The sequence below is a fragment of the Entelurus aequoreus genome, linkage group LG02 (assembly GCF_033978785.1).
Source record: "Entelurus aequoreus isolate RoL-2023_Sb linkage group LG02, RoL_Eaeq_v1.1, whole genome shotgun sequence".
In the NCBI taxonomy this organism is placed as follows: Eukaryota; Metazoa; Chordata; class Actinopteri; order Syngnathiformes; family Syngnathidae; genus Entelurus; species Entelurus aequoreus.
In genome coordinates, this window is record NC_084732.1 from 61068110 (window position 1) to 61094884 (window position 26775).

The following is a 26775-nucleotide window of genomic DNA, read 5'->3' on the forward strand; positions in this document are numbered from 1 at the left end:
CGCCAGACCTTCCAGCGAGATCAATTAAAAAACCTTGGGGCAAGACAGCATTTTTGCAAATGATTCCTAAAAAATTTCAAACACCGTCAAATTGATTATCCTTGACCAGTTTTTTTGCAATAGGTCAGCTACTGTTGTATGGACAGAGCAATTTCTTTCCCCGAATTTTGTAACTCTGACAAAATAAATAGACAATAAAAAATGTCTACTGCAGAGGATGCAAGTTCTCCAAAATATACACAATAAGAGTAATAGTGATGTGAAAAGTCCTTTCTGAAAATGTGACGCCCCTAACATTGTACCGTATTTTTCGGACTATAAGTCGCAGTTTTTTTCATAGTTTGGCCGGGGGTGCGACTTATACTCAGGAGTGACTTATGTGTGAAATTATTAACACATTACCGTAAAATATCAAATAATATTATTTAGCTCATTCACGTAAGAGACTAGACGTATAAGATTTCATCGGATTTAGCGATTAGGAGTGACAGATTGTTTGGTAAACGTATAGCATGTTCTATATGTTATAGTTATTGAATGACTCTTACCATAATATGTTACGTTAACATACCAGGCACGTTCTCAGTTGGTTATTTATGCGTCATATAACATACACTTATTCAGTCTGTTGTTCACTATTCTTTATTTATTTTAAATTGCCTTTCAAATGTCTATTCTTGGTGTTGGGTTTTATCAAATAAATTTCCCCAAAAAATGCGACTTATACTCCAGTGCGACTCATATGTTTTTTTCCTTATTTATTATGCATTTTCAGCCGGTGCGACTTATTCTCCGGAGCGACTTATAATCCGAAAAATACGGTAGTTAAAAAGTAATGTACCTGAATACATTTCTATTCTAGTCAATGTGTCACTTTCTACAGCCTGTGGATGCGCTTCATCGCACAAGCTAATCTCTGCCAGTCCACAGCTTTCCAGTCACATTTTCTGCGGTAAATTTTGAAAATAAAATACTGCATGTTTTTGGGTGGATCTTATTTTACACCTGGTTACAGACCTGAAGTCATCCTGCCAATTATTTTCAGACTTAATTTCACCCCATGGAGTCGATGGATGATAAGCTGTTTCTGGAGGTCCAAAATCACAGAATCATGTTTCTGGCGTAGCACAGCTATTTTGTGGACCTGTGCGGGAGAAGCAGTGGAGTGATTAGCGGGAGTTGAATGAGAAGTGTGTGTGGTAACTTGCCAGGAGTGTTGTTGCTGCTGTTTGCTACAAATACAACAATAAAGTAGTCGTTCTGCAAGACAAAGTTTTTGCCGCACAAGTCAAGTCAGTGCGGTCACTGACGCCGCAGGTGGGTATTGACGGACAAACGAAGCACGAAGACATTACGCATCTTTTGTAAATATGGGGTTAATTAAGTAACATTTTCGGTTACTCTACTTGACTCTGGATAAGAGTATAAAATGTCATTTGAAAACAGAAGAATCTGACTAAACACATGCAGAAATGGAGGAAAATTATGTCAACAAACCGATGTACTGTAGGTTCAAAAATCCTTTATTATCACTAGTTCTCCTTCTGTCTCTGACAAAAGTAACTTGTAAATGTGGAAGCAATGGCTAATTTCCCTTTTCGATTTCAGTTATGTCGATGTCAGTCAGTCAGTCCAAGATGCGTTGACATAAACGGGTTTCACTGTAGTCCACCTAATAATATATGGTTTTGCCAATGGAAAAGCAACATACAGGGAATATCGAGTACAGCCCTGTCAAGCCGAGTAAGTACCGTGCAGTGGAAAAGAGGCATATGAATCACCACCTGCTGCACACAATATAGTGGTTATGATGGTACAGTATCTTGTCTGGCCTGGTTACCATGAAGAATCTGCAGTTAGTTGGTGGGAGAGAACATAAAGCTACCTCACTTTGACTGCTACCACTCAACACTGCTCTTGATAAGCCATGGAGAATTAAATTTAACTGAAATGACCTGTCTCTGCCATACAGTATGTAGTAGAAAGTAGGAACATATTCAGAGGGGTTCTTATGTTCAGAATTTTAATTGATGATCTGACATCTATCTGTGGCTTAAATTCACTAGATTTAATCAAAGTAAGATATACACTACTTCACGTTCAGAATTAGTAATGTTATCTTCAAAACCAGTACCTTTGCTCTGCCCCTGCTCTCTGCACTTAAGATACAGTTGTTGATCGAAGACTATGAGCTCCTCCCGGAATCCTTTACTTTCAAAATGCTTCTCTAAATGTCTGCTTCAGTATTCAAACATGTCTCTTTAAACTGCCAACAAATGATACAGGGATAATGCAATTCTTAACTCCTAATCAAACACGGTCTGATGGATATGGGTCTATTAAACTTAGATAATAATAATACAAACGTACTTATATCAACAGATTTGTGTCCTTCCAATTTTTTTTTTTGACAAAAAAAACCATGAGAACATCTAAGAAGGATCCCTCAAAATGCCTGATTGGGATTCTTTATTTGGGCAATTGATTACTTAAAAAAATTATACGCAGGCAAACTGACCACGGTAGTTTGTTATGCGCAAAGTTTTGCCATAGACTACAATAACCAAGACCGTGTACAAAAACCGGGCAAACTTTTGGAGAACATTTTTATTTCCAAAACAGAATCATAATAATAATGGGTTATAAGATAAATTAAGGTACTGTTATACTTTTAATTTAGACGCTGGAATAGGCTCCAGCTCCCCCGCATCCATGAAAGGGACAAGCGGCAGAAAATATGGAAAGACATCAATACCATGAGCAAGAACAATTTGTGTAATTTCCCTAGAGTGACTTCCTTGGGAATGTTTGATGTGACTTGATTGCAGTCTCCTGCTACTTGTACACAAAAGCGCCAGGAAGAACACAGAAGCACCTTGACAGTGTGCAACACAATATGAATTTACAAGTGTGTGCTGGTGTGTAAGCGTTCCCATATGTGTACCTTTTTCACCTTTATGTCTCTTCTCTTTAGGGTGATGACTGCTCAATCAGCTGTCCTACAGGCCTGTATGGAATCAACTGCACGTCGTCATGTTCCTGTCACAATGAGATTTCGTGCTCACATATTGACGGCTCCTGCATGTGCAGAGAAGGTGCTGTTCCTCTCTGTGACTTTGTATTTGGTTGTTTCTCTCATTGCCTCGTTACATTCCAAGGATATCTAGCAAGGTTTTTACTTTATTTTTGTTATTTTACAGACACAACAGGAATGTGGGACATTGAAAACTGTATAGTTTCAGAACTGCATCGACACAACATACCGTATTTTTCGGATTATAAATCGCAGTTTTTTTCATTGTTTGTTTGTTGTACATTCTTGGGTAGCAGGTTATAGTTTGCTTTGTACATCATTTTAGCTGTTTGCAAATGCACCAAATCATTAGGTTTTAGTCATTTAAATTCCATAAATAAAGGGTTTGTATGTTCTCTATATTCAACATTATGTATTATCCTAACTGATCATTTTTATAACACCATTAGTGAATGAAGCACACATTTGTAGCTGTTTCCCCATATTTCTACACAATAAGTCAGATATGGTAACACTACCGAGCAGTAGAGAATATGGAGTAGTTTTTGGTCCAGAACATATTTTTTTTAATTCATTATTGACGTGTTTCTTGCTACTTTATGTTATATATCTTTTACATGAGATTTCCAGTTCATTTTATCATCTATTATTACACCAAAAATGTGTTTTCTTTTACCCTTTCAATATCTACTCCATCTATTTGTATTTGTGTTTGACTTTTCCATCAACTGTTACCGAATAGCATTTTTTTAACTTTTACTGAGATTCAAAGATAGTCTGTGTAACAGGTGAGGTTGCTGGGTTCGCTGTGAAGCGGAAGAATCAGGCTGGGTAGCAGGATTTTGAGTTTGTTTTATTTTCTCTTTTCGTTTCTGTTTGTCTGGTCTCTCTCTCTCTCTCTCTCTCTCTCTCTCTCTCTCTCTCTCTCTCTCTCCTTCTCACGTTCCGTCTCTCTCTGGCTCTCCGGGCTTCTCTGCCTCCCCGGGCTCCTCACGCTGCTTTAAATAGAGAGACAGGTGATTAGACAACCTGTTCCAGCTGGGTTATCCACTCACCTGCAGCTGCTTCGTAGCCGGCTCCTGCACACGCCCTGCCCGCACGAGCGCGTGGACCACGCCCCCTCCACAGTCTGTTTTTGTCAAACCATCATTTTAATTTCTTCATTTATTTTTGTTATTATTTGGATTAACTTCTGTGTGTTCTTTCCTGAACAAAACACAGTTGTATCTTCTGCAAATAATACTAACTTTTGTCATGATCCGTGGTCCGGATCATGTTTTGTTTAGTTGTATTCTGTTAGTTTTGGACTTCCTTAGTTGTTTTTGTGCACTTCAGGGGTTTGTTTTGGTTACCATGGGGACGAATTGGTTTCACCTGCCTCTGATTAGTGTTCGGCACGTTCACCTGCTGTTAAACACTAATCAGAGAGCTATTTATTCACGTTGCCCGTCACACTCTGTCTGGCCTCCTTGTTTGCGGTAAGCAAGTGTTATGTTGGTTTTGTTTCATGTCCTAGTTCTGTGCCAAGTGTTAGCCTTAGCTTCCCGTGCATTCGGCACGCTTTTCTTTTGCTTGTTTTCTGTTTGCCTATGATTTATGCAAATAAATCATCTCTTACCTTCACGTTTTTGTCCGGAGTGTCCGTGTTGCACTGGAGGAACGATCCCGCACAAATATGCGACCCCCACATGACATAAGGAGGCCAGCCAACAGTTCCTTCGCCACGGACTTTGACGAGATGGGGACGCGTCAGCGAGGACGGAAGTCGCTTCGCTACCCGGACGCGCCGCTCCCTCAGACTCCTCCTCCGGCACACAGCACGCCTCAAGCAGCCCGCTCTTCGCCGCCATTGTTTGGTAATCCCATCACACATTTCGCTAAGCAATTCACCGATTGGGCTGTCAGTCAGCTGGAGACCTGCGCGGATGATGTCACCCCGCCCACTGTGGATGACGTCAGAGACGAATTATTTTTTAAAAATTCTTCTAACTCTTTCTGTCAGCCGCCTCCAAAGGACTTCATTCCTAAAATAAAACATTATCAGGACATTCTGTTGAAATTTAGATGTCAGCCACAGTCTCCTTCTGAGTGCCAAGCTCCGCCCCCTAGGACTCTAGCCCCGCCCACGTCAGTGACTTTTTCCTCTCATCCTCCCAAAAGACCTCAGGTGGGGGATGGGAAAAGACATTTTGGACAATTTAGAGGGGAGGATTTTGCCCCCCTCCTGACTTCCCGCCACCCACCCTTAGAGAGCCGTCTGGTATCCGCCCCTTGAGGGAGGGGCTGGGGCCGGGAGCTGTGCTGGTGGGGCTGCTCGGCTGCGCCCAGCCAGTTAGCAACCTCCATCCCGGCCGCCACCACCAGTCTTTCGGCCTGCCAAGCCGCAACCTCCAGCCCGTCCTCCACCACCAGTCCGTCGGCATGCGAAGCCGCAACCCCCAGCTAGACCACATCCGCCATGCTCATGGCTAACCTCTGCCCGGGTGGGCCTGCGGACACCACCATCTTGTCCGGTGGGCCTGCAGACGCCACCATCTTGTCCGGTGGGCCTGCAGATGCCACCATCTTGTCCGGTGGGCCTGCAGACGCCACCATCTCCAGTACCTGTACCTGCACCCCGGCTGGCACCAATACCTGCACCCCGGCTGGCACCAGTACCTGCACCCCGGCTGGCACCAGTACCTCCACCCCGGCTGGCACCTGTACCTGCTCCTCGGCTGGCACCTGTACCTGCTCCTCGGCTGGCACCCGTACCTGCTCCTCGGCTGGCACCCGTACCTGCTCCTCGGCTGGCACCCGTACCTGCTCCTCGGCTGGCACCCGTACCTGCTCCTCGGCTGGCACCCGCACCTGCTCCTCGCCAGACGCCTGCACCTGCTCCTCGCCAGACGCCTGCACCTGCTCCTCGCCAGACGCCTGCACCTGCTCCTCGCCAGACGCCTGCACCTGCTCCTCGCCAGACACCGGTACCTGCTCCTCGCCAGACAACGGTACCTGCTCCCACGCCTGACTCGCCGCCGGTACCTGCTACCACGCCTGACTCGCCCACTGCGGCGTCCAAGCCTGCCAGGACGGCGCCGACGCGCCCACCTCCCCGTCGACCACGGATGTGGCCGCTCCCTGGTCGTCCGCCTCGCCGAGTGCGCCCACCTCCCCGTCGGCCACGAATGTGGCCATTCCCTCGTCGCCCGCCTCGTCTGCTGCAGCGGCGTTCCACTCGCCGCCGCCACTTGACTTTGCCTCGGTGGATTTGGGGACACTTGGCCTGGCGACCCACCTCGAAGTCCTCCCTCCGCCCGCCCGTGACTTTTGACCCTGCTAGTGTTTTGTTCTTGTTTTTTTTGGACATCTAGAATCTGTCCTTAAGGGGGAGGCTCTGTCATGATCCGTGGTCCGGATCATGTTTTGTTTAGTTATATTCTGTTAGTTTTGGACTTCCTTAGTTGTTTTTGTGCACTTCAGGGGTTTGTTTTGGTTACCATGGGGACGAATTGGTTTCACCTGCCTCTGATTAGTGTTCGGCACGTTCACCTGCTGTTAAACACTAATCAGAGAGCTATTTATTCACGTTGCCCGCCACACTCTGTCTGGCCTCCTTGTTTGCGGTAAGCAAGTGTTATGTTGGTTTTGTTTCATGTCCTAGTTCTGTGCTAAGTGTTAGCCTTAGCTTCCCGTGCATTCGGCACGCTTTTCTTTTGCTTGTTTTCTGTTTGCCTATGATTTATGTAAATAAATCATCTCTTACCTTCACGTTTTTGTCCGGAGTGTCCGTGTTGCACTGGAGGAACGATCCCGCACAAATATGCGACCCCCACATGACAACTTTAAGTCCTTTGTAACTTTATAAATGTTGTTTATGTAAAGATTGAACAATTTTGGTCCAAGTATTGATCCCTGAGGTACGCCACAAGATATTTTCAGCTCTGTAGAATTGTGTTCGCCTATCTTCACGTATTGCTTCCTGTTGGTTAAGTAGCTTCTTACCTATACTGTTCTAATTAGTTTATTAAGATACTGTGATTAATTGTGTCAAATGCTTTTGTTAAATCCATAAACACTGCAGCAGCACATTTTTTTATTGCATTGGTGATATCTTCCGTTGTTTCAATTAAAGTCATTGATGTTGAGATGTTGGCTCTGTATCCGTATTGGTTGTCTGTGAGTGTTTTGTTTTTATTGATGAATTTGCCCAACCTTGTTGTTAAACAATTTTTCTATAAATTATAAAATTGTGAAAGTAGAGAAACAGGTCTGTAGTTTGTAAACTGGTGGTTGTCTCCAGTCTTATAAATTGGTACGACTATTTTCATTTTGTCTGGGAATTTGTCTGTTTGAAATGATAGGTTGCTCATATATGTTAAAGTTTCTGAAATCTCTTCAATAACTGTTTTTACTGTTTCCATATCAATTCTGTTACAATCAGTTGAGGTCTTGGATTTACATTTTTTCACAATATTGATTATTTCCTCTTTTGTCACACCTTCGAGGAACATCGAGTGGAGATTTCTGTCTGTAGTGTCATCCAAATCCTCAACTGACTCGGGATATGGAATCTTTTCCTCCAGAATTGGACCAATGTTCACAAAGTACTTTTTGAAGCTTCCAACTACTTAATTCATATATTCATTTTTTTACATTTCTATCTGAGAAGTACAAACCCCGTTTCCATATGAGTTGGGAAATTGTGTTAGATGTAAATATAAACGGAATACAATGATTTGCAAATCATTTTCAACCCATATTCAGTTGAATGCACTACAAAGACAAGATATTTGATGTTCAAACTCATAAACTTTATTTTTTTTTTGCAAATAATAATTAACTTAGAATTTCATGGCTGCAACATGTGCCAAAGTAGTTGGGAAAGGGCATGTTCACCACTGTGTTACATGGCCTTTCCTTTAAACAACACCCAGTAAACGTTTGGGAACTGAGGAGACACATTTTTTAAGCTTCTCAGGTGGAATTCTTTCCCATTCTTGCTTGATGTACAGCTTAAGTTGTTCAACAGTCCGGGGGTCTCCATTGTGGTATTTTAGGCTTCATAATGCGCCACACATTTTCAATGGGAGACAGGTCTGGACTACAGGCAGGCCAGTCTAGTACCCGCACTCTTTTACTATGAAGCCACCTTGATGTAACACGTGGCTTGGCATTGTCTTGCTGAAATAAGCAGGGGCGTCCATGGTAACGTTGCTTGGATGGCAACATATGTTGCTCCAAAACCTGTATGTACCTTTCAGCATTAATGGCGCCTTCACAAATGTGTAAGTTACCCATGTCTTGGGCACTAATACACCCCCATACCATCACACATGCTGGCTTTTCAACTTTGCACCTATAACAATCCGGATGGTTCTTTTTCTCTTTGGTCTGGAGGACACGACGTCCACAGTTTCCAGAAACAATTTCAAATTTGGACTCGTCAGACCACAGAACACTTTTCCACTTTGTATCAGTCCATCTTAGATGAGCTCAAGCCCAGCGAAGCCGACGGTGTTTATGGATGTTGATAAACGGTTTTTGCCTTGCATAGGAGAGTTTTAACTTGCACTTACAGATGTAGCGACCAACTGTAGTTACTGACAGTTGGTTTCTGAAGTGTTCCTGAGCCCATGTGGTGATATTCTTTACACACTGATGTCGCTTGTTGATGCAGTACAGCCTGAGGGATCGAAGGTCACAGGCTTAGCTGCTTACGTGCAGTGATTTCTCCAGATTCTCTGAACCCTTTGATGATATTAATATTGATATAAGATTACGGTTGGTACAAAATGCGGCTGCTAGACCTTTGACAAAAACAAGAAAGTTTGATCATATTACGCCAATACTGGCTCACTTGCACTGGCTTCCTGTGCACCTAAGATGCGACTTTAAGGTTTTACTACTTACGTATAAAATACTACACGGTCAAGCTCCTGCCTATCTTGCCGATTGTATTGTACCATATGTCCCAGCAAGAAATCTGCGTTCAAAGAACTCCGGCTTATTAGTGATTCCCAGAGCCCAAAAAAAGTCTGCGGGCTATAGAGCGTTTTCTATTCGGACTCCAATACTATGGAATGCCCTCCCGGTAAAAGTTAGAGATGCTACCTCAGTAGAAGCATTTAAGTCTCATCTTAAAACTCATTTGTATACTCTAGCCTTTAACTAGACTCCCTTTTTAGACCAGTTGATCTGCCGTTTCTTTTCTTTTCTTTTCTACTCTGCTCCGCTAGCCTGTGCATCGGATGGGGACATCTCTACGCTGCTGACCCGTCTCCGCTCGGGATGGTTCCTGCTGGCCCCACTATGGACTGGACTTTCGCTGATGTGTTGGACTTTCACAATATTATGTCAGACCCACTCGACATCTATTGCTTTCGGTCTCCCCTAGAGGGGTGGGTTACCCACATATGCGGTCCTCTCCAAGGTTTCTCATAGTCATTCACATTGACGTCCCACTGGGGTGAGTTTTCCTTGCCCGTATGTGGGCTCTGTACCGAGGATGTCGTTGTGGCTTGTACAGACCTTTGAGACACTTGTGATTTAGGGCTATATAAATAAACATTAATTGATTGATTGATTGATATTACGGACCGTAGATGGTGAAATCCCTAAATTCCTTGCAATAGCTTGTTGAGAAAGTTTTTTCTTAAACTGTTCAACAATTTGCTCACACATTTGTTGACAAAGTGGTGACCCTCGCCCCATCCTTGTTTGTGAATGACTGAGCATTTCATGGAATCTAACACCCACCTGTTCCCAATTTGCCTGTTCACCTGTGGGATGTTCCTAATAAGTGTTTGATGAGCATTCCTCAACTTTATCAGTATTTATTGCCACCTTTCCCAAATTTTTTGTCACGTGTTGCTGGCATCAAATTCTAAAGTTAATGATTATTTGCAAAAAAAAAAATGTTTATCAGTTTGAACATCAAATATGTTGTCTTTGTAGCATATTCAACTGAATATGGGTTGAAAATGATTTGCAAATCATTGTATTCCGTTTATATTTACATCTAACACAATTTCCCAACTCATATGGAAACGGGGTTTGTATTTAGGATAATCCGGTGGCCGCAACGCTAGTAGCAATAGCAAGCTGTACAGACTCGCATCTTCACGCTTTCCGTATAATCGCTTGGGTGGTACTTTTTAAAATGACTGAACACATTTGTTGTGTTGCCGGTGGTCTCACCTTGTAAATGGGCTTAATTTGCTCCACATTACTTTGGCGACCCGTGCCACCGACGTCGAGTTAGCTATTTTTCTCAAGCCTCATCTTCGGAGGATAATTCACAGTTTACACTTAATTTGCTTCCCACAACTGTGTGTTTAGTTCCAAGTTTGCTTATTTTGTTAACTTCTTCAACTACATACAAGTGTAGTGTGAAAAGGTCGAGTCTGATCGGCTGTTGTCAGAGAGATTTCTGCCACGTTTGATCAAGTTAATAGGCTGACAGCTGATCACCGTAATTGACCTGAAACTTATCACTATCATCAATCAATCAATCATATTATCACCCAGCCCTAATTTGCATAGTTCGATTCAATTTTTTCTAGAATGTCACCCACATCCTGCCACACTTTGCATTGTTGAGGTGGTTGCATTGCATTACATCACATGCAAAAATGACATTAATTAATGACTACAAACAATTTACATGACTTTATAATGCATACACTCAAACTTATCAACCTCTAATTCAAAACTAGATTTAGTTTATAGTTAACTCATCATGACAGAAAAATGTAATCACTCAATGCAACAAAAATTACAAACGGTCAATATCTACTGAAATTGTCAGTCTGTTGAACATTTGTACATTTTGCAAATTAATTAGAAATGTTAATGGCATTCATTGTCATGTTATGAGGTATTAATGTCATTAAGGCTAAATGATATGTTCAAAACATTTAATGGGAATGAAAGGGAAATTCAGTTCACTAATTATTTTGATATAATAATGGTAATAAATTGTTTTCAACTAAATTAGACAAAAAATACTTTTATTCTGAGCATCTGACATGTGTCTATGGAGCGCCAAACCAACATTAACCAATTAAATGGCGGCTTTTGGTCACCTTCCAAAAACCTGGCATTCTTCATCTCTCCATTTAATTAATACCTTTAAATTGGAATAGCTATTTTTGCATGTCCTCCTGTTTTACAAACCATCATTGGTCAAGACAAATCTAATGAAGAAACATCTTTTTTAAAAGCTCACAAACCAAACAAGTTAACTAATGGTCAGTCTGTGTCTGTGTCCAGGTTGGCAGGGGGTGGACTGCTCAATTCCGTGCTCCAGCGGAAACTGGGGTTTGAACTGCAATCAGACATGTCCGTGTGCTAATGGAGCAGCCTGTGACCCTGTCAATGGAACCTGCTCCTGCTCTCCTGGCTGGAGAGATGATTTTTGTGACATACCGTGTCATGTTAGTTCTCTATTTTTCTCTCTAAAATGAAACTATTGCTTTGTTTGTTTATATAAACCCTGGATTGACTGGAGACGAGTACAGGGTGTACCCTACCTTTTGTTTGAAGTCGACTGGCATAGGCTCTAGCTCACCCAAGACCTCAATGGGGACAAGTGGTAGACCAAATCAGAATCCTACGATCGGACCTTGCCTTGATCTGTCGTGGTGAAGAAGGAGCTGAACTGGAAGGCAAAACTCTCAATTTACCGCTTGATCTATGTTCCCATCCTCACCAATGGTTTTTAGCTTTGGGTTGTGACCAAAAGGCCAAGATCACGGGTACAAGCAGCCGAAATGAGTTTCCTCCGTCGGGTGGCGGGGCTCTCCCTTAGAGATAGAGTGAAAAACGTTGTCATTCGGGGGGAGCTCAAAGTAAAGTTGTTGCTCCTCCACATCGAGAGGAGCCAGATGAGGTGGTTTGGACATCTGGTCAGGATGCCTCCCTAGGACATTAGGGCACGTCCGACTGGTAGAAGGCCACGGAGAAGACCCAGGACACGTTAAGGAGACTAAGGCATGGGAACGCCTCGGGATCTCCCGGGAGGAGCTGAACGAAGTGGCTGGGGAGAGGGAAGTCTAGGGTTCTCTGCTTGGGCTGCTGCCCCCGTGACCCGACTTCATATAAGCGGAAGAATATATATATATATATATATATATATATATATATATATATATATATATATATATATATATATATATATATATATATATATATATATATATATATATTTGTGTGTGTGTGTTTGTGGTTTTTTTTATTTTGTTTTTTGTTGTTGTCGTCTTTTGCCCCTCTTGTCCCCACAATTTCTCTCTCTGGTCCAGCTGCATCAAACACTAAATACATCTATATATTTAATAAAGGTCAAATACAAATAAGGCAACAAGAGAAATATCCTACACTTCTGTTTTGTAAAGTAAATTTGTACAGCTAATATGAGCATTAATGCTCATATTAGCTGTGAATACCTGCAAAATTAACAAAAAAGCATCAAAAACATAATATATAACTCTTAGGTGTACACTTACAAAATTAGTTAAAAGGCTGGCATGATAACATTAGCATGTTAACACGCTAATAGTTAGAAGAGGAAGGAAGGATCAAGTTAAACTGATGAAAAATGGGGGCAGCATGGTAAAACAGGGGTTAGTACGTGTGCCTCACAATACGAAGGTCCTGGGTTCGATCCCCGGGCTTGGGGTCTTTCTGTGTGGAGTTTGTATGTTCTTCCCGTGACTGCGTGGGTTCCCTCCGGGCACTCCGGCTTCCTCCTACCTCCAAAGACATGCACCTGGGGATAGGCTGATTGGCAACACTACATTGTCCCTAGTGTGTGAGTGTGAATGTTGTCTGTCTATCTGTGTTGGCCCTTCGATGAGGTGGCGACTCGTCCAGGGTGTACCCCACCTTTCGCCCGAATGGAACTGGGATTTTGCACAAGTGATTGATTTTGTTAATATCTGCTATCTTCACAGCTATCTTGACCGCGACCCCAAGCGGTAGAAAATGGATGGTTGGATGGATGGATGGATGATGAAAAATGATATCGAATTGCATATTTGTAATTGACAAAATTTGTTTTCCTCCTTACAGGAGGGATCCTATGGCTTGGACTGCAACGAGAGATGTGATTGTGCCAATGCTGATGGCTGTGATCCAGTTACCGGCTTCTGTCGCTGTGTTGCAGGTTGGACAGGTAAGTGACGCTGCCATCACAATTGTTACTATTATTACTGTTATTATAAGTCAGGGGTGCTAAAACTTGTTCTAGCAAGAGCCGCTTGCAGAAAGATTGAAGAGTGCCGGGGCCACTTTGATACATTTTCTGCATTATTATTGTTCCCATAATTTGGAAAAAGCGTCATCCACAGTCTCCTCTCACAGAACAAATTTTATCTTCTTTTTTTTTTACTGCAAAAACCCTACACATTTTATGATTTTTTTTAGTATGTGGCCCTCAGGTAAAAAAAATTTGACCATGAGCTCTCGTAAGTGATATATTGCTTGTACTTTCTGTACACTTGTATGACAACGTTAGATGTTAACAAACATTACACATTAGTTAATAAAAGTTTCATTGTGGAGAACGTTTGAGCCGGCACTTTAGAGGTTCTGCTGTATTTCTAGTAAGTAAGGAGGTCAAATAAGTGTTGTCGAATGTGCAAATGCTACCCTCTGTATGAGAACAAAAGAAAGAAAACCATGTTGCAGGCTCTCTAGTTCTCCATAACACATTTTGCATACTCGCATAATATAATCCATTGCCAAATTAAATCTTCAAGTATTTATACTGTACAAATAGATAATGCATATTTATTCAAGAGGATACTCATTAACTTATGTTATTTTCCGGATGTTGATATTGTGCTTCACTCTTTTTACACGAGTGATATTTTATGCAACATTTTTTGTTTTATGCAAATGCATCATTTTTTTTATTCTAATAAACTCGAGAAATAAAGGACATATTTGGAAATGATTTTTTTTTTCTTACTTTTGTAACACTATTGTGCTAATTGAATCAAAATAAAATGGGACGCAGTGCATTAGTAAATACTATGTCAATATAAATGAGATTTTGTTGACTCTTTTGCTTTAATCATTACTACAAGACCACATGAGGTGACATGGATCAAAACATTAGTGTTATTTATGTTAATTTGTATTCCTGCATGTTAAAAAAAAAAGCAATGCACAACAGTATAATAATATACTGTAGTGAAGTTGCCTTGTTCTGATCAGTATCTCGTCTATGCCCACAGTTTCCAATCTTTAACTGGGTTTTAACTGAACAACACAGTTTGCCTGCACTGTATGACTCGAATGCACTTTGTTAATTGACTTTTAATGGCCCCTCGACACCTTACTCTCAAATTCTCATGCATAATCTACGTCAAAGCAAGTTTCTAATGAGCAACCGATATGCCAAGCTACAGAGGGAAGATGAAGAAATACTCTATTTGCACACTCTTCCTGTCTTGTCCTTTCTTGTGTCCATGTGCATGTGTAAATATGAATTCAACTACTTTGATTCTCATGGGCACTGCAGGCTCCAAACTGTCCCATTTAGACGCTTTCTTAAAGGCCTACTGAAACCCACTACTACCGACCACGCAGTCTGATAGTTTATATATCAATGATGAAATCTTAACATTGCAACACATGCCAATACGGCCGGGTTAACTTATAAAGTGCAATTTTAAATTTCCCGCTAAACTTCCGGTTAAAAGCGCCTTTGGAGGATGACGTATGCGCGTGACGTAGCCAGTGAAACAGAGGCATTGCTCCCCATTGAAGCCAATACGAAATAGCTCTGTTTTCATCTCATTATTCCACAGTATTCTGGACATCTGTGTTGGTGAATCTGTTGCAATTTGTTCATTGCATTATGGAGAAAGAAGCTGAGCAAGCAAAGAAGAAAGTTGTCGCTGCGAAGCGGAGTATTTTGCGAGGGAAGTCAGCAACACAACACAGCCGGTGTTTCATTGTTTACATTCCCGAAAGATGCAGTCAAGATCAAAGAACTCGGACAACAGAGACTCTTACCAGGAGGACTTTGATTTGGATACAGACGCAGACGCGATACCGTGAGTACGCAGCTGCGCTTCCAAACATTTGATCGCTTGCCCGTACGTGCGTGTCACGTACGTGTCACGTACGTAACTTTGGTTAAATATATAAGCTTCGCTTCTCGGTCCGAATCGCTCTCACTTCTGGCGGCCATCATTGTAAACAATAGGGAACTTTGCAGAAATGTTCAATTGACAACGTCACGCTACTTCCGGTAGGGGCAAGCCTTTTTTTATCAGATACCAAAAGTTGCGTTCTTTATCGTCGTTGTTCTATACTAAATCCTTTTAGCAAAAATATGCCAATATCGCGAAATGATCAAGTATGACACAGAATAGATCTGTTATCCACGTTTGAATAAAAAAAAATTCATTTCAGTAGGCCTTTAAGACCCACCGATGTAAGACTGATGAAAGACAGAGACACTTCAGCAAATGATTAAAAGGCCAAAAAGCTTAGGACATGAGGAATTTGAATGGTCGTATATTTAAAACTGGCATAGTTTTCACATATGCAAATAATATTTGAAACTGTGGGGTAGAGGTGAATGTTACAACATTATTTCCTATCAATCTCATGGCAAGTAAATGCAGGTCTAGTACCTCAATACTCATGTTAACGGATGCCAGCTAGTGTGGCTGTGCAGTAGCATGTGTCTAACCATGAGGAGTCTGCGCTAGACACTGAGCAAAGAGCTTGGGGTTTTGGCTCATTGTCTTTAGCTAGCTCGCCTCTCAATCAGCAGATGCAGGGGCTGGACCAAATATTACACCCAGGGTGGTTTTTTCCCCTCCACAATGTAAATTCAATGTGGCGTTACTTAGTTATGAGGAACTACTGTAAATCCTTTCTGATTACAATCAATGCAAGTCATCAGAATAAAGTAATGCACCAACATATATTCTTGTCTTCAAAACAGAAGTGCATCTTTATGCATTTAACATGTTATTATTTTGTTTACACACCTTTAACTAAAAATTGTCTGTTTATATGTATGAGGTACAGTGGATCTCCTCGACTTGGTCATTTGAAAAGTAGCCCGCCTGCTAAAAAAAATGTGGGCACCCCTGGGTTACACCAACATTAATACTTGAATTGAAATTGATTTAGCATTTAGTTGTTTGCAACTGGACTGATGATTATCTTAGAAAATGTTTCACCTCCTTTCTGGGCGGGCTTAATCAGTTTATGCTCAAAGACTTGAAAAAGACGGCTCTCATCTGAGGGGACGGTATAGGAATAAACTTTTTAGAGTTTTAATCTCTTTTTTAATTCACCAGGAAAAGAAATCCCTCCGTGCAAAATAAAACTCATTTTTTTCTTCTGAGACTTTTCGGGGATCTAGCCATGACGCTGAATGCAAGTTCAGTGAGGCCTCATTCACACATTCACGGCCACGTAGACTGTTATGTCTGGGCGTAAATGAGGACTCAGATGCAGAGGAGTGACAATTGACTCAGACCTTTATTTAAATAATTCCTTGCTATCTCTAGGACAGAGTGATTAAAGAAAGTGGCTACAAAATCTATCTAAGATATATTCAAGCACCTATAGGGTATTAGCATAGGACATAAGGCAATAAACAGAAAATCACTCCATAAGGAGGAACAGGCAATAGCCAAAAAGTTCTATGAGTCGAATACACAAAAAAACCAACAATCTATAATAATCTACAAAAAGGAAATTCTCTCATGCTAAAAAGTTGAGACGCTATAAACAGAAAGTATGTATAAAGTATTTGAGAAGCCTGAAAACTAAAAGCGCTCCAGAAGGAGGGAAAAAAAAGGAAGACAAGGCACTATGAAAATTGATACAAAAAGACTTGACCCAAAAAACTTAGCAAAAGAAAATCACTCTCTCAGAGGGAACAAAGGAATCAATAAACAAAGCGAGACAATACTTATCAAACTTGGTTGATGGCTGTGAACAAGGCTGTGGACAAGGCTGGAGGTACGTAGCGAGACGATATACTCTGGCAACAAGACAGGGGAAGACGAGGACTATATACACATGAGGGAGGGTGACACAGGTGGGCACAATCAGGCAATCAGGAGAGACATCAGACCAGTGACACAGGAGGAAGAGCAAGTGGCCTGAAACGAGAGGAGGATTAGAATTTTCAAAATAAAACAGGAAATGTGCCAGACAACCCCAAAACAGGACTTCCCTCACCACGGTGTGACAGTAGACAGTCAGAAAGTGTTCAACAATTTTCAAAAATACACATTTTTCAACAAGAAAAAGGCTAAAGAGCCAATGTAGTTCTGGAACCACGGGTTTCCGAGCCCTGCCCTAAGATAGAGGCAACTACCAACCAAAAATGGTTTCAATCTTTTGAAGTGTGCAACAACTGTCATTAAGATTCGTGGAGTAAAACCAGCCAGCAATAGTTGTTTGGATGGAATAACTCTTGTTAGTTTGTGTCTGTGTAGGTAGGTTCTCAGTCATCCAGACCTGGTAATTCTCGAAGGTTGAAAGGAGACAAACTTCTTGTTTGTTGTTGACATTTCACCTTTAATCCAAAAAGCGTATTGTTATGTAATTGATCTTCAAGTTATTTCTTACCAATTCTACATCAGTTTATTAGGATTGTTTGGGAAAAACTTTTACTTATTTTGGTACATGTGTTTAAGTTCCAGAACGACTGAATTGAGCTTCTTTCTCTAAAATGATCTTCTGAAAATCACACGAAGAGAGAATCCAATTCAGAAATAAGTAAAGGAGAATTTTGCATTTCATTGTTCATTCTAACACTTCACTATCATAATCTGCTTTAACATATTTTAGCTATTCCTATATCAATTTCTATTTCAGCTATACCACTAGTTTCACTGGTTCCCTGGTATTACAGTCGTATTACAGTCTAACCAGAGTTGACCAACTCATCAAAGCCCGGTCCACCGGGTTCTTATTACTACAATGTGCGGCCCAAAAATATGTGAGACATGAAAGGGTCATTTCAATTTAAAAAAAACAGTGTTTTAGCACTGTTTACTTCATCAATATAGCTAAGCAGCTTAAGAGACCCCTTAAAAGAAGGGACAGAAAGGTGGGAGGGGAAACAGGAAGGTAACTGTCGCTTACTTTTGAAAGCTTCGGCATAAGACCAAAGGTCTCTTCTTTCTTTGTAGACATCCTATTTCATCCATCTTTCCACAACTGCCACGTTTGGGTACTCAGTAAACCAGACCGCAGATATAACTTTTAGATAGGGCTTTTACTTGCATCCCTAGCTCCTTAACCATGCTTAGCTACCATATTGTTGTTTTGTTTTGAAGCTTTCTTTACACTAAACTAGGTTTGGATTTATAATTAAAGAAGAACCTTAACCTAACCCTGGGAGATGATGGACATTTTTTTTTGCACAGGCAAAAAATTTTAGCTTTTTTTTTAAATGATAGAGCACCTCACATTTCAATTAAAGTAAACAGAAATTACTATGTAGGAGACAGAATTAGGGGTTTGAGGAGCAGAGTGTGTGGGCGGGTCTTTTTGTGTCAGGAGTTGTAGGTCGCATGGGTATAAGTGGGTGTGTGCACAAGTCAGTGTGTGGATTGTTAGGTATTTAAAGAGAGCACATACACCTGTGAGTGAGGCTAGAGGGGATGATATTTTTAGGGTGCCACACTATTTGTTTACCGCTTTACTTTGCTATTATATTTAATCTTGTTTATCACTTCCAATTGTCATCGCATCTTGTAAAAAAACATTAAACCCACTTCAAATGCACTCAATAGTGAAAACGCATCAGTCAAGAGATGAAAGACCCTTTCTTATCCCTCCGGCGACCAGCAGGAAATGTGGCCGCAACAAAAATTAAACAAATACGGCTTTTAGAGGAACCCTCACACCAGTCACAGACAACAACGTACCGATCATCATGCAAGGACATACTGAAGCAAGGAGCCATACCTAAGTCAGAAAACACACCACATCACTTTTCACCTGGGAGCAGGTAGAACAAGCTGTCTTCTTTAATTTGGTAGATATTAGTAGTCCGTTGTGGCTCCATGCAGGAGAGGAGACTGTTAAAGTATGCTTAGTGCTTTGTGGTGATGTTAGCATAACGAGCTGCAGCTGACTTTGGCCTCTGTCAAAGTGCTTGGTGAACTGTGGATTAGATTTGTACTGCATATTAAATTTGAATGCACTGTGCTTGTTTGTACTTTGAATAAAACTTAATGAATTAGATTGCCCCGTTGTTGCAATTCAAACAAATTAAAAAGGGAAATAGAGACAGAATAGAAATTCAATTGGCAGTCGAAGCTTTGGAGAACAAGTTTGAACAGTATCAACAAAATCGCAAAACTGCCGTCATCCCACGAATAAAAGGTCCTGAGTATTCCTGAGTTCAATCCCGGGCTCGGGATCTTTCTGTGTGGAGTTTGCATGTTCTCCCCGTGACTGCGTGGGTTCCCTCCGGGTACTCCGGCTTCCTCCCACCTCCAAAGACATGCACCTGGGGATAGGTTGATTGGCAACACTAAATGGTCCCTAGTGTGTGAATGTGTGTGTGAATGTTGTCTGTCTATCTGTGTTGGCCCTGCAATGAGATGGCGACTTGTCCAGGGTATACCCCGCCTTCCGCCCGAATGCAACTGAGATAGGCTCCAGCACCCCCTGCAACCCCAAAAGGGACAAGCGGTAGAAAATGGATGGATGGATGGATGACATGAAAGTAAAATGTTCATGAAATTACGTCATTACTCCGCGACGTGGTCATGCTGTGTGAAGATGCTGCAGACTTGCACGTTGAATTAATGCCCATCGCCCCAAGGACGTGGAAAACCAACTGGGATGGTTTACAAGCAATAATGGACTACAGTGATGTATTCAAGGACCGAGTGGAAGTGTGGATAAAGGAACATGTACACCCATTAAACGTCAATCCAAACCAACAAGTATCAACTGAAATAACTAATACTCAAAATCCAAACCCATTAAAAAAATATTCAGGACTACCACCACGTGAAATACATAAAGCATCTTGCAGTCATTCAGAACATCCCCCTGCATCAGTTTTGTTCAATCCACAGAACCTACAAGAGGATGTTCAACCTCAAGACAGTGTTTCAAAAACAAGCAGCAGGAGAACACGCTCAAGTTATTCCTACAGTTCATCCCTTTATCTGACCACAGAAGAGCTGAGGCAAACTTTAACTGCACAATAACTATTGAAAGAAAAACATGGAGGAGTAAGAAAAAGTGTGCAAGAGGAAAGAAGAATTTGCATTGGACAGTGAAATGGCAGAACTCAGTGCTACAGTATCACCTCACAAAGCAGCATTGGTGGGTAATCCAAGGCCAAATCTCATTGAATGAGTTCATACATAGAAAAAAGACATCAAAATCAACATGTTATTGTCAACGTAACTGAATTTATTCCATCACAGCTGGTTGAACAAAACCCAAATATATTCCCGCAAACTGCCACCACACCACAACGCAGAACACCCAGGACACCAACTTTACTCAGCGCATCTTCCAAACCCTTGACAACATTCCTGCAGTGTGAAAATATTTTCATGGGAAATGTAGGTTTACAAAATGAGTGGAGATCATGAGAAAATAAACATCGCTCCTCATACAACAACAACAATGCCTCTCCGTCCTTCCAAAACATGAAATCCTGACATTTGATGGCAACCCGCTAAAATATCAAACCTTCATCAGAGCTTTTGAAAACGGAGTTGAATGGAACACACACAATAACTGACAGATTATATGATCCAGAACAATTTACACAAGGAACTGCAAAGGACCATGTTAGAAGTTTCCAACAGGGATACAAAAGAGCAAATACCTTGCTAAAAGAACATTATGAAAAGGAGCAGGGGTGGCAGCAGAATACATGGAAACAGTTCTGTCATGGCTATATATTACAGTTTTTTAATGTCGCTACATTCGACACATTTCCCAATACTTAGGTCACTTTTTCAAAACTCTTCACAGAGTTCTCCAAACCAACTTTCAGCTCGTCACATCAGTTCATTTCACTTTCAAAATACACTAAAACTACCAAATCACTTCATACATCTCTCAAATCAACTCATTCTTCCAGAACACTAACAAAGGTTGACAGACAACAAACACACTTTTTCACCCACAAAACAATGACCTAAAAAACACTTAACAACAGGTAGCATTTTACAATGTTTTCTTGTGTAAAACAAGGACATATGTTTATAATTCACAACAAGTATGTTACTGGAATGAATCAGACATGATGCAGAATGCTTCATTATATTTTATGTCTTTTATTTATTTATTTTTTTTTTGCACTGAGTAATTCCAAAATACAAGAATTTGTATACACACCATGCACTGATACAGATACAATAGTAATGCTATTCTACTAGTCTTCGCCATTTGGCCACTGGTTCTCATCCACATCACATCTTATGTCAACTAGGGCAATACACCTAGGAAAGAATCTTCTGATCCATTCCTGGCAATCTTCTGCTGATATGTCCAGGCATCCAGCATTCATTGTGTTCAGGAGGGACATTTGATCATGTGGATGGTGGAATTGTCCAATTGTTTTCATAGCATCTAATTTTATGTTTATGTTATGTTGTCCATTTAAAAAAAAAAAAAAGAACAGGCAAATTGTATTTAAAAAAAACTGTTAAAATAGCAGCAATGAAATAAAAAATAAAAAAACAGAACATAAAATCTGACTTCCTGAAAAACAAAAGAAGCATTTTGTGAAGATGATTAAAAAGCTGCCCACTGGTATTGATTAACTCTTGGCAGTTTTAGCACTCTGATAGACTCAATGTGTAGAATTGTATTTTTGATGAATTCTTAAAATGTCTGTTATTTAATAGATTGTATGTTTAATCTTACATATACCTCCGCATTGGTGCCTGTGTGTGTGTGTGTGTGTGTGTGTGTGTGTGTATGTGTGTGTGTGTGTGTGTGTGTGTGTGTGTGTGTGTGTGTGTGTGTGTGTGTGTGTGTGTGTGTGTGTGTGTGTGTGTGTGTGTGTGTGTGTGTGTGTGTGTGTGTGTGTGTGTTATTGTGCCCTTTTTTTACGGCATTGCAAATTGACACTGTTTTAAAAAGTACTCAAATTTACTTAGACAAAGTTTAGCTGGCTGACTTTGACTAAAATGATAGTTAAAATTATTTTTCACACAACTTTGTCTCACTCTTGTTAGCTAGCTAGCAAGGCGTAAGCTAACACTCTTACTGAGGCTGAGACCGCGTCCTCCCTCCAGATATCCAACATCAAGCCTCCACTTTAAATGCTGCCGTATCACAGATGTACTGCCATAAAAACAACGTCCGCTTTGCAAAATGAGTAAGTTTTTTAACAAAAATAAGATTACATTTTGTCACACTTTACATGTTATCACTGACAATGTTTTTTGCGAGTGGCAGTCTGACCCGCTTCCGCTCAAAAAAACACGAGTGATGACGTCACGACTATAGTCGACAAATACAATTGTCAGCGACAAATATAATTGTCAACATTTGTCGACAATGTCGACTAATCGTTGCAGCCCTAATGGACATACCCTCAAACATGCTGGACATTACAAATAGATTACCATACACCATGAGGGCCAAATGGAGGAGTCATGTCTGTGACCTGCACAGGGAACAAAGAGGAGAGCAATGCTTATCACACATTTTGTGGAGAAACAAGTAAAGATCCTTACTGACCGCGTGTTTGGAAACATATAGGACCCATCTACACCCAATAAAAATATTAACAAACCTAGGACACAGCCCTACTTGGGAAGGACACACACTGGAGGTGTGTGCACATGAGAGGATGGCGCATACTAGAGATGCGCGGATAGGCAATTATTTCATCCGCAACCGCATCACAAAAGTCGTCATCCACCCGCCATCCACCCGAACCAACATTTTATCAAAACCACACCCACCCGCCACCGGCCCGTTGTTATATATCTAATGTAGACGATGCAAGGCATTAGTGAGGTTAAAAGCTTTTGCCTGTTAAAGACAGGAGACTGATCCAATGCAGCAGAGACATTCAATGCATGCCAAGCATGAATATCTCTTGGCCACGCATTAGTGGCTAAGAGATATTCATGCGTGATAATATTATTTATCATTATTATAATATTATCGTCATTTCCATTAAGAAAGTGTTGACTATTGTTGCCAATGCCCTCCGATCAGAAGTGCGTTCCTCACACTTTGTGTGCGCAGTTGCAGCAAGCAGAACGATGCTTTTAAGAAGTTAAAAAAATGTTTTAGAACGACTAGGCCTATATTTTCGTTAGGTAAAAAAAATGTTCTGAATTTATTTCAATGAATATTAACTTGTTAACGTTATAATGCTCAAGTAGGGACGAGGGCCGGGTGCACAGTGAAGATTAACCTTTATTGATTGATCTGCAGCCATGACAAAATATCAGACAATCTCCATTGTCAACAACAGGCAGGAAAATAAAGATAAACACATAGCCTATGTTGTAGGCATAGGCATAGGCTCATACGTTATTAAGTTGAAATAAAAAAATAAATAAAAAATGTGCCTCATAAGCCTTAGGCTGTCAATGACGCGCACATACTTAAATTATACAATAACATATGTATGTCATCCCTATTTAAACAAAAATAAATTAAATAAATAATAATAATTGAATTATAATGAAAATAGACGGTCGCAACAAACAAAACAGGCTAAATAGCCTTACATTGTAGCCAATCGGACATGCGCTTCACTTGAAAGCGAGGCCAAATAATTAACACACAGTAGTATATCTCGAATAGAAAAAACCCACAATAAACAATGCAATTGCCTTAATTCCTTTGCATTGTAGTGCGCCCAAACAACACGTAACCATCAAAATTATTCAGCTGACCGAACTCAATATAGGTTAGACATGGGCTTATTTGGTATAGCCTAGGTAATGTAGACTAATTCGTTTAACATATCCAACCGTATGTCTACTTACTTTTTTTTTTGTTAGCACTATGCAGGTGTTGCACCTTTCCTGCTTCTTGCTCCCAGACCGTAGTCGAAGAGCGCAGGGGAGACACTTCTCCAGGGCCGATGTATGCTCGGGGCAACACCCTTCACTTTACCCGGCAGTGGGTCTCCACAGCGGACGACTTTAGAGTGAATGATGAGTCCGGCGATTAGTTGCAACTCTTGCTTTATTGATTGCTTGCACACAGCCAATCCAACACAAAACAAAACAAACTAGTCCCCGCCCACACTCATGCTACCGCTCCCTCTCTTCTCTCGCCCACACACTCACTGACGTCACTCACCTCACATGCTGTCACCTGTTAAAGGGCCACACACACACATACGCTACTCTCATAACACTGGAATAAAATGGCATCTACAGTGCCAGGATTCAGACGAGAGCGCCTGGCCTCTAAAATGCGCCCTGCTGCGCTGAAGGAGCGCTCACTTGCGGCACTTGTTGCTGGGACGCATAGATTCTCTTTATACATTTAACTATGTATATATATTTCCGAACTGGTTCAACCGCCACCCGCCTGAATCTATTTAAAATCAATTTTTTTCGTCATGCATCCGCCCGACCCGGACTCTGTGGTTGTGTCCACAAACCACGCATCTCTAGCGCTAACAGAGAGGATGGACTTCTTAAAGGAGAATTTTTTTTCTTTTTGGCTGTCTGTAAAGGACAAATCAGCAAGGAATGCCGTAAGAGTATCTTCTATTCAACGTGTGGCCTGAAGCATCCAACCATTATACACAAGAAAATGATAACTAATACTGATCAGAGCAAAAGGAAGATTGAAATGACGGTGGACAACACTTTGGTCTCAAGTGGCCTTACAGGGGCTGCAGAGCAAGACTGCAAGTTACCCATTGTGCCAGTCCGGATCATAGCAAAAGGCAATAGTAAAACCATCGTCACTTATGCGTTCCTGGACCAAAGCAGCACCGCAGTATTTTACAGCGAGGACTTTATGCATAAGCTTCACCTGACTGGCAGAAATACCATCATTTTGCTGAGGACAATGGGCCAAGAAATTGTTGCAAGCACTTACATTTTGCCAGAGCTGGAGGTTGCTGCCCTGGAAGGGAAGAACTTCATTGATTTGCCAATAACTTATACTAAAGAAGCAATGTCGGTCCATAAAAGTAACATACCAACACAAGGTGATCTGGAAAGATGGCCAAACTTAAAACATCTCAAATTACCTCTGATTAAAGCAAGGATTGAGCTGTTAATAGAAACTAACATACCTAAAGCCATGGAACCACAAGAGGTGATTTGCAGTGTAGATGATGGACCCTATGCCGTAAGAACTGTGCTGCGCTGGACGGTGATTGGCCCCCTGACAGGAAACCATACACAGGCTATCAACTGTGAACATGTGATGGTAAGTCAGGTGTCAATCGTAAGTCTGGATGAGGTGTGGCAGCAGCCTTTTCGAAAGACATTTTCAAATCAGTCATGGAGAAGCAGCCAGGATTCTCCAGAGAGGACTGTTGACCCCGGATCTCTGATTCACAAGACCCATCGGTAAAATCAAAGAAAACCAAGAAGACACTCCGTGCTTCGGGAAGACGCGAGCGCATCGATGGCAGAATGAGTGCATGTAAAAACTCGACAAGAGGTCATACTAAGAACTGGGGCACGCCTGCCCCTATCTTAAAGGGGAACTGCACTTTTTTTTGTTATCATTCACAATCCTTATGTAAGACAACCTCACACAAATTTTTCTTGTTTTATGCATTCTAACTAGTAAATACATTCCATCAAAAGTCAGCTTACAATTGATCCTATGGGAGTCTCTCTATTCTGCTTTAAGTATATATGTAATGTAGTAACAGGCACATTCATAATAACATATAATATTTACTTATTTTGCTCATTTTAAGCATACTTGGGACATTAATTACAAAAACACATCACATCATTCACTGATTACTACTCACTACAGACTTCATGAGAGCCGTCAAACATAACAAAATATCACTGTGGAAGCTCTGTTTTGTTACAAAGACAGTTTTTATTCTCATGCACACATGTAGGGATTGCTTTCCAGCAATATATTTTTGGACTTTTCAGTTCGGCGTGTCTCTGTTCGTGTGTCTTTCTCTGGCTCCCACTCCAACCACCTCTCTCCTCCCGGTTGCTGCTTATACAGAGCGACAGGTGATTAGATAACAAGGCCCATGTGGGCCATCTACGCACCTGTCGCTGACTTCGAGGCCGGTCCTGGCACACCCCGCCTCGCTGCAGGCCCGCAGGCCACGCCCCCTCCACATACCTCCACCGCCAGACGCTGTGGAGGTATGTCTCCACCCCCGTGAGGGAGCGGGAGAGGAAGTCGGCCACGGCCATCAGCACCCCCGGTCTGTGGATCACTCTAAAATTGTAGGGTTGTAAAGCTAGATACCAAAGGGTATCTAGCTTTCATGCGGTGGAGCCACTGGAGGGGTTTGTGATCCGAGCAGAGACTGAATGAGCCCCCCAGGAAGTAGTACCGGAGGGCCCTGAAAGCCCACCGGATGGCGAGGCACTCCCTCTCCATGGTGATGTACCTCGCCTCCCGGTTGGAGAACTTCCGGCTGATGTAAAGGATGGAGCGGTCGACGCCCTCCACTTGCTGGGACAAAACCGCTCCCAGTCCTCTGCCCGACGCGTCAGCCTGCAGACAAAACGGGAGAGAAAAATCAGGCATGTGCAGGACCGGCTCCTCGCAGAGGGCCTTTTTAACCCTCTCAAATGCCTGCTGGCACT

At 41.6% G+C, this 26775-nt stretch overlaps 1 protein-coding gene across 7 annotated transcripts in view; it reads left to right on the forward strand.

The window, feature by feature from the left end:
• The window catches only part of LOC133636505 (multiple epidermal growth factor-like domains protein 11), a 388169-nt gene that overhangs the window by 293759 nt on the left and 67635 nt on the right, over positions 1–26775 (forward strand). For all 7 annotated transcript variants that reach the window (XM_062030413.1, XM_062030416.1, XM_062030415.1 and 4 more), the window contains exons 11-13: positions 2975–3095; positions 11288–11451; positions 13085–13187. In XM_062030413.1, coding sequence (XP_061886397.1) covers positions 2975–3095; positions 11288–11451; positions 13085–13187 — 388 coding nt within the window. The remainder of the gene's footprint in view (positions 1–2974; positions 3096–11287; positions 11452–13084; positions 13188–26775) is intronic.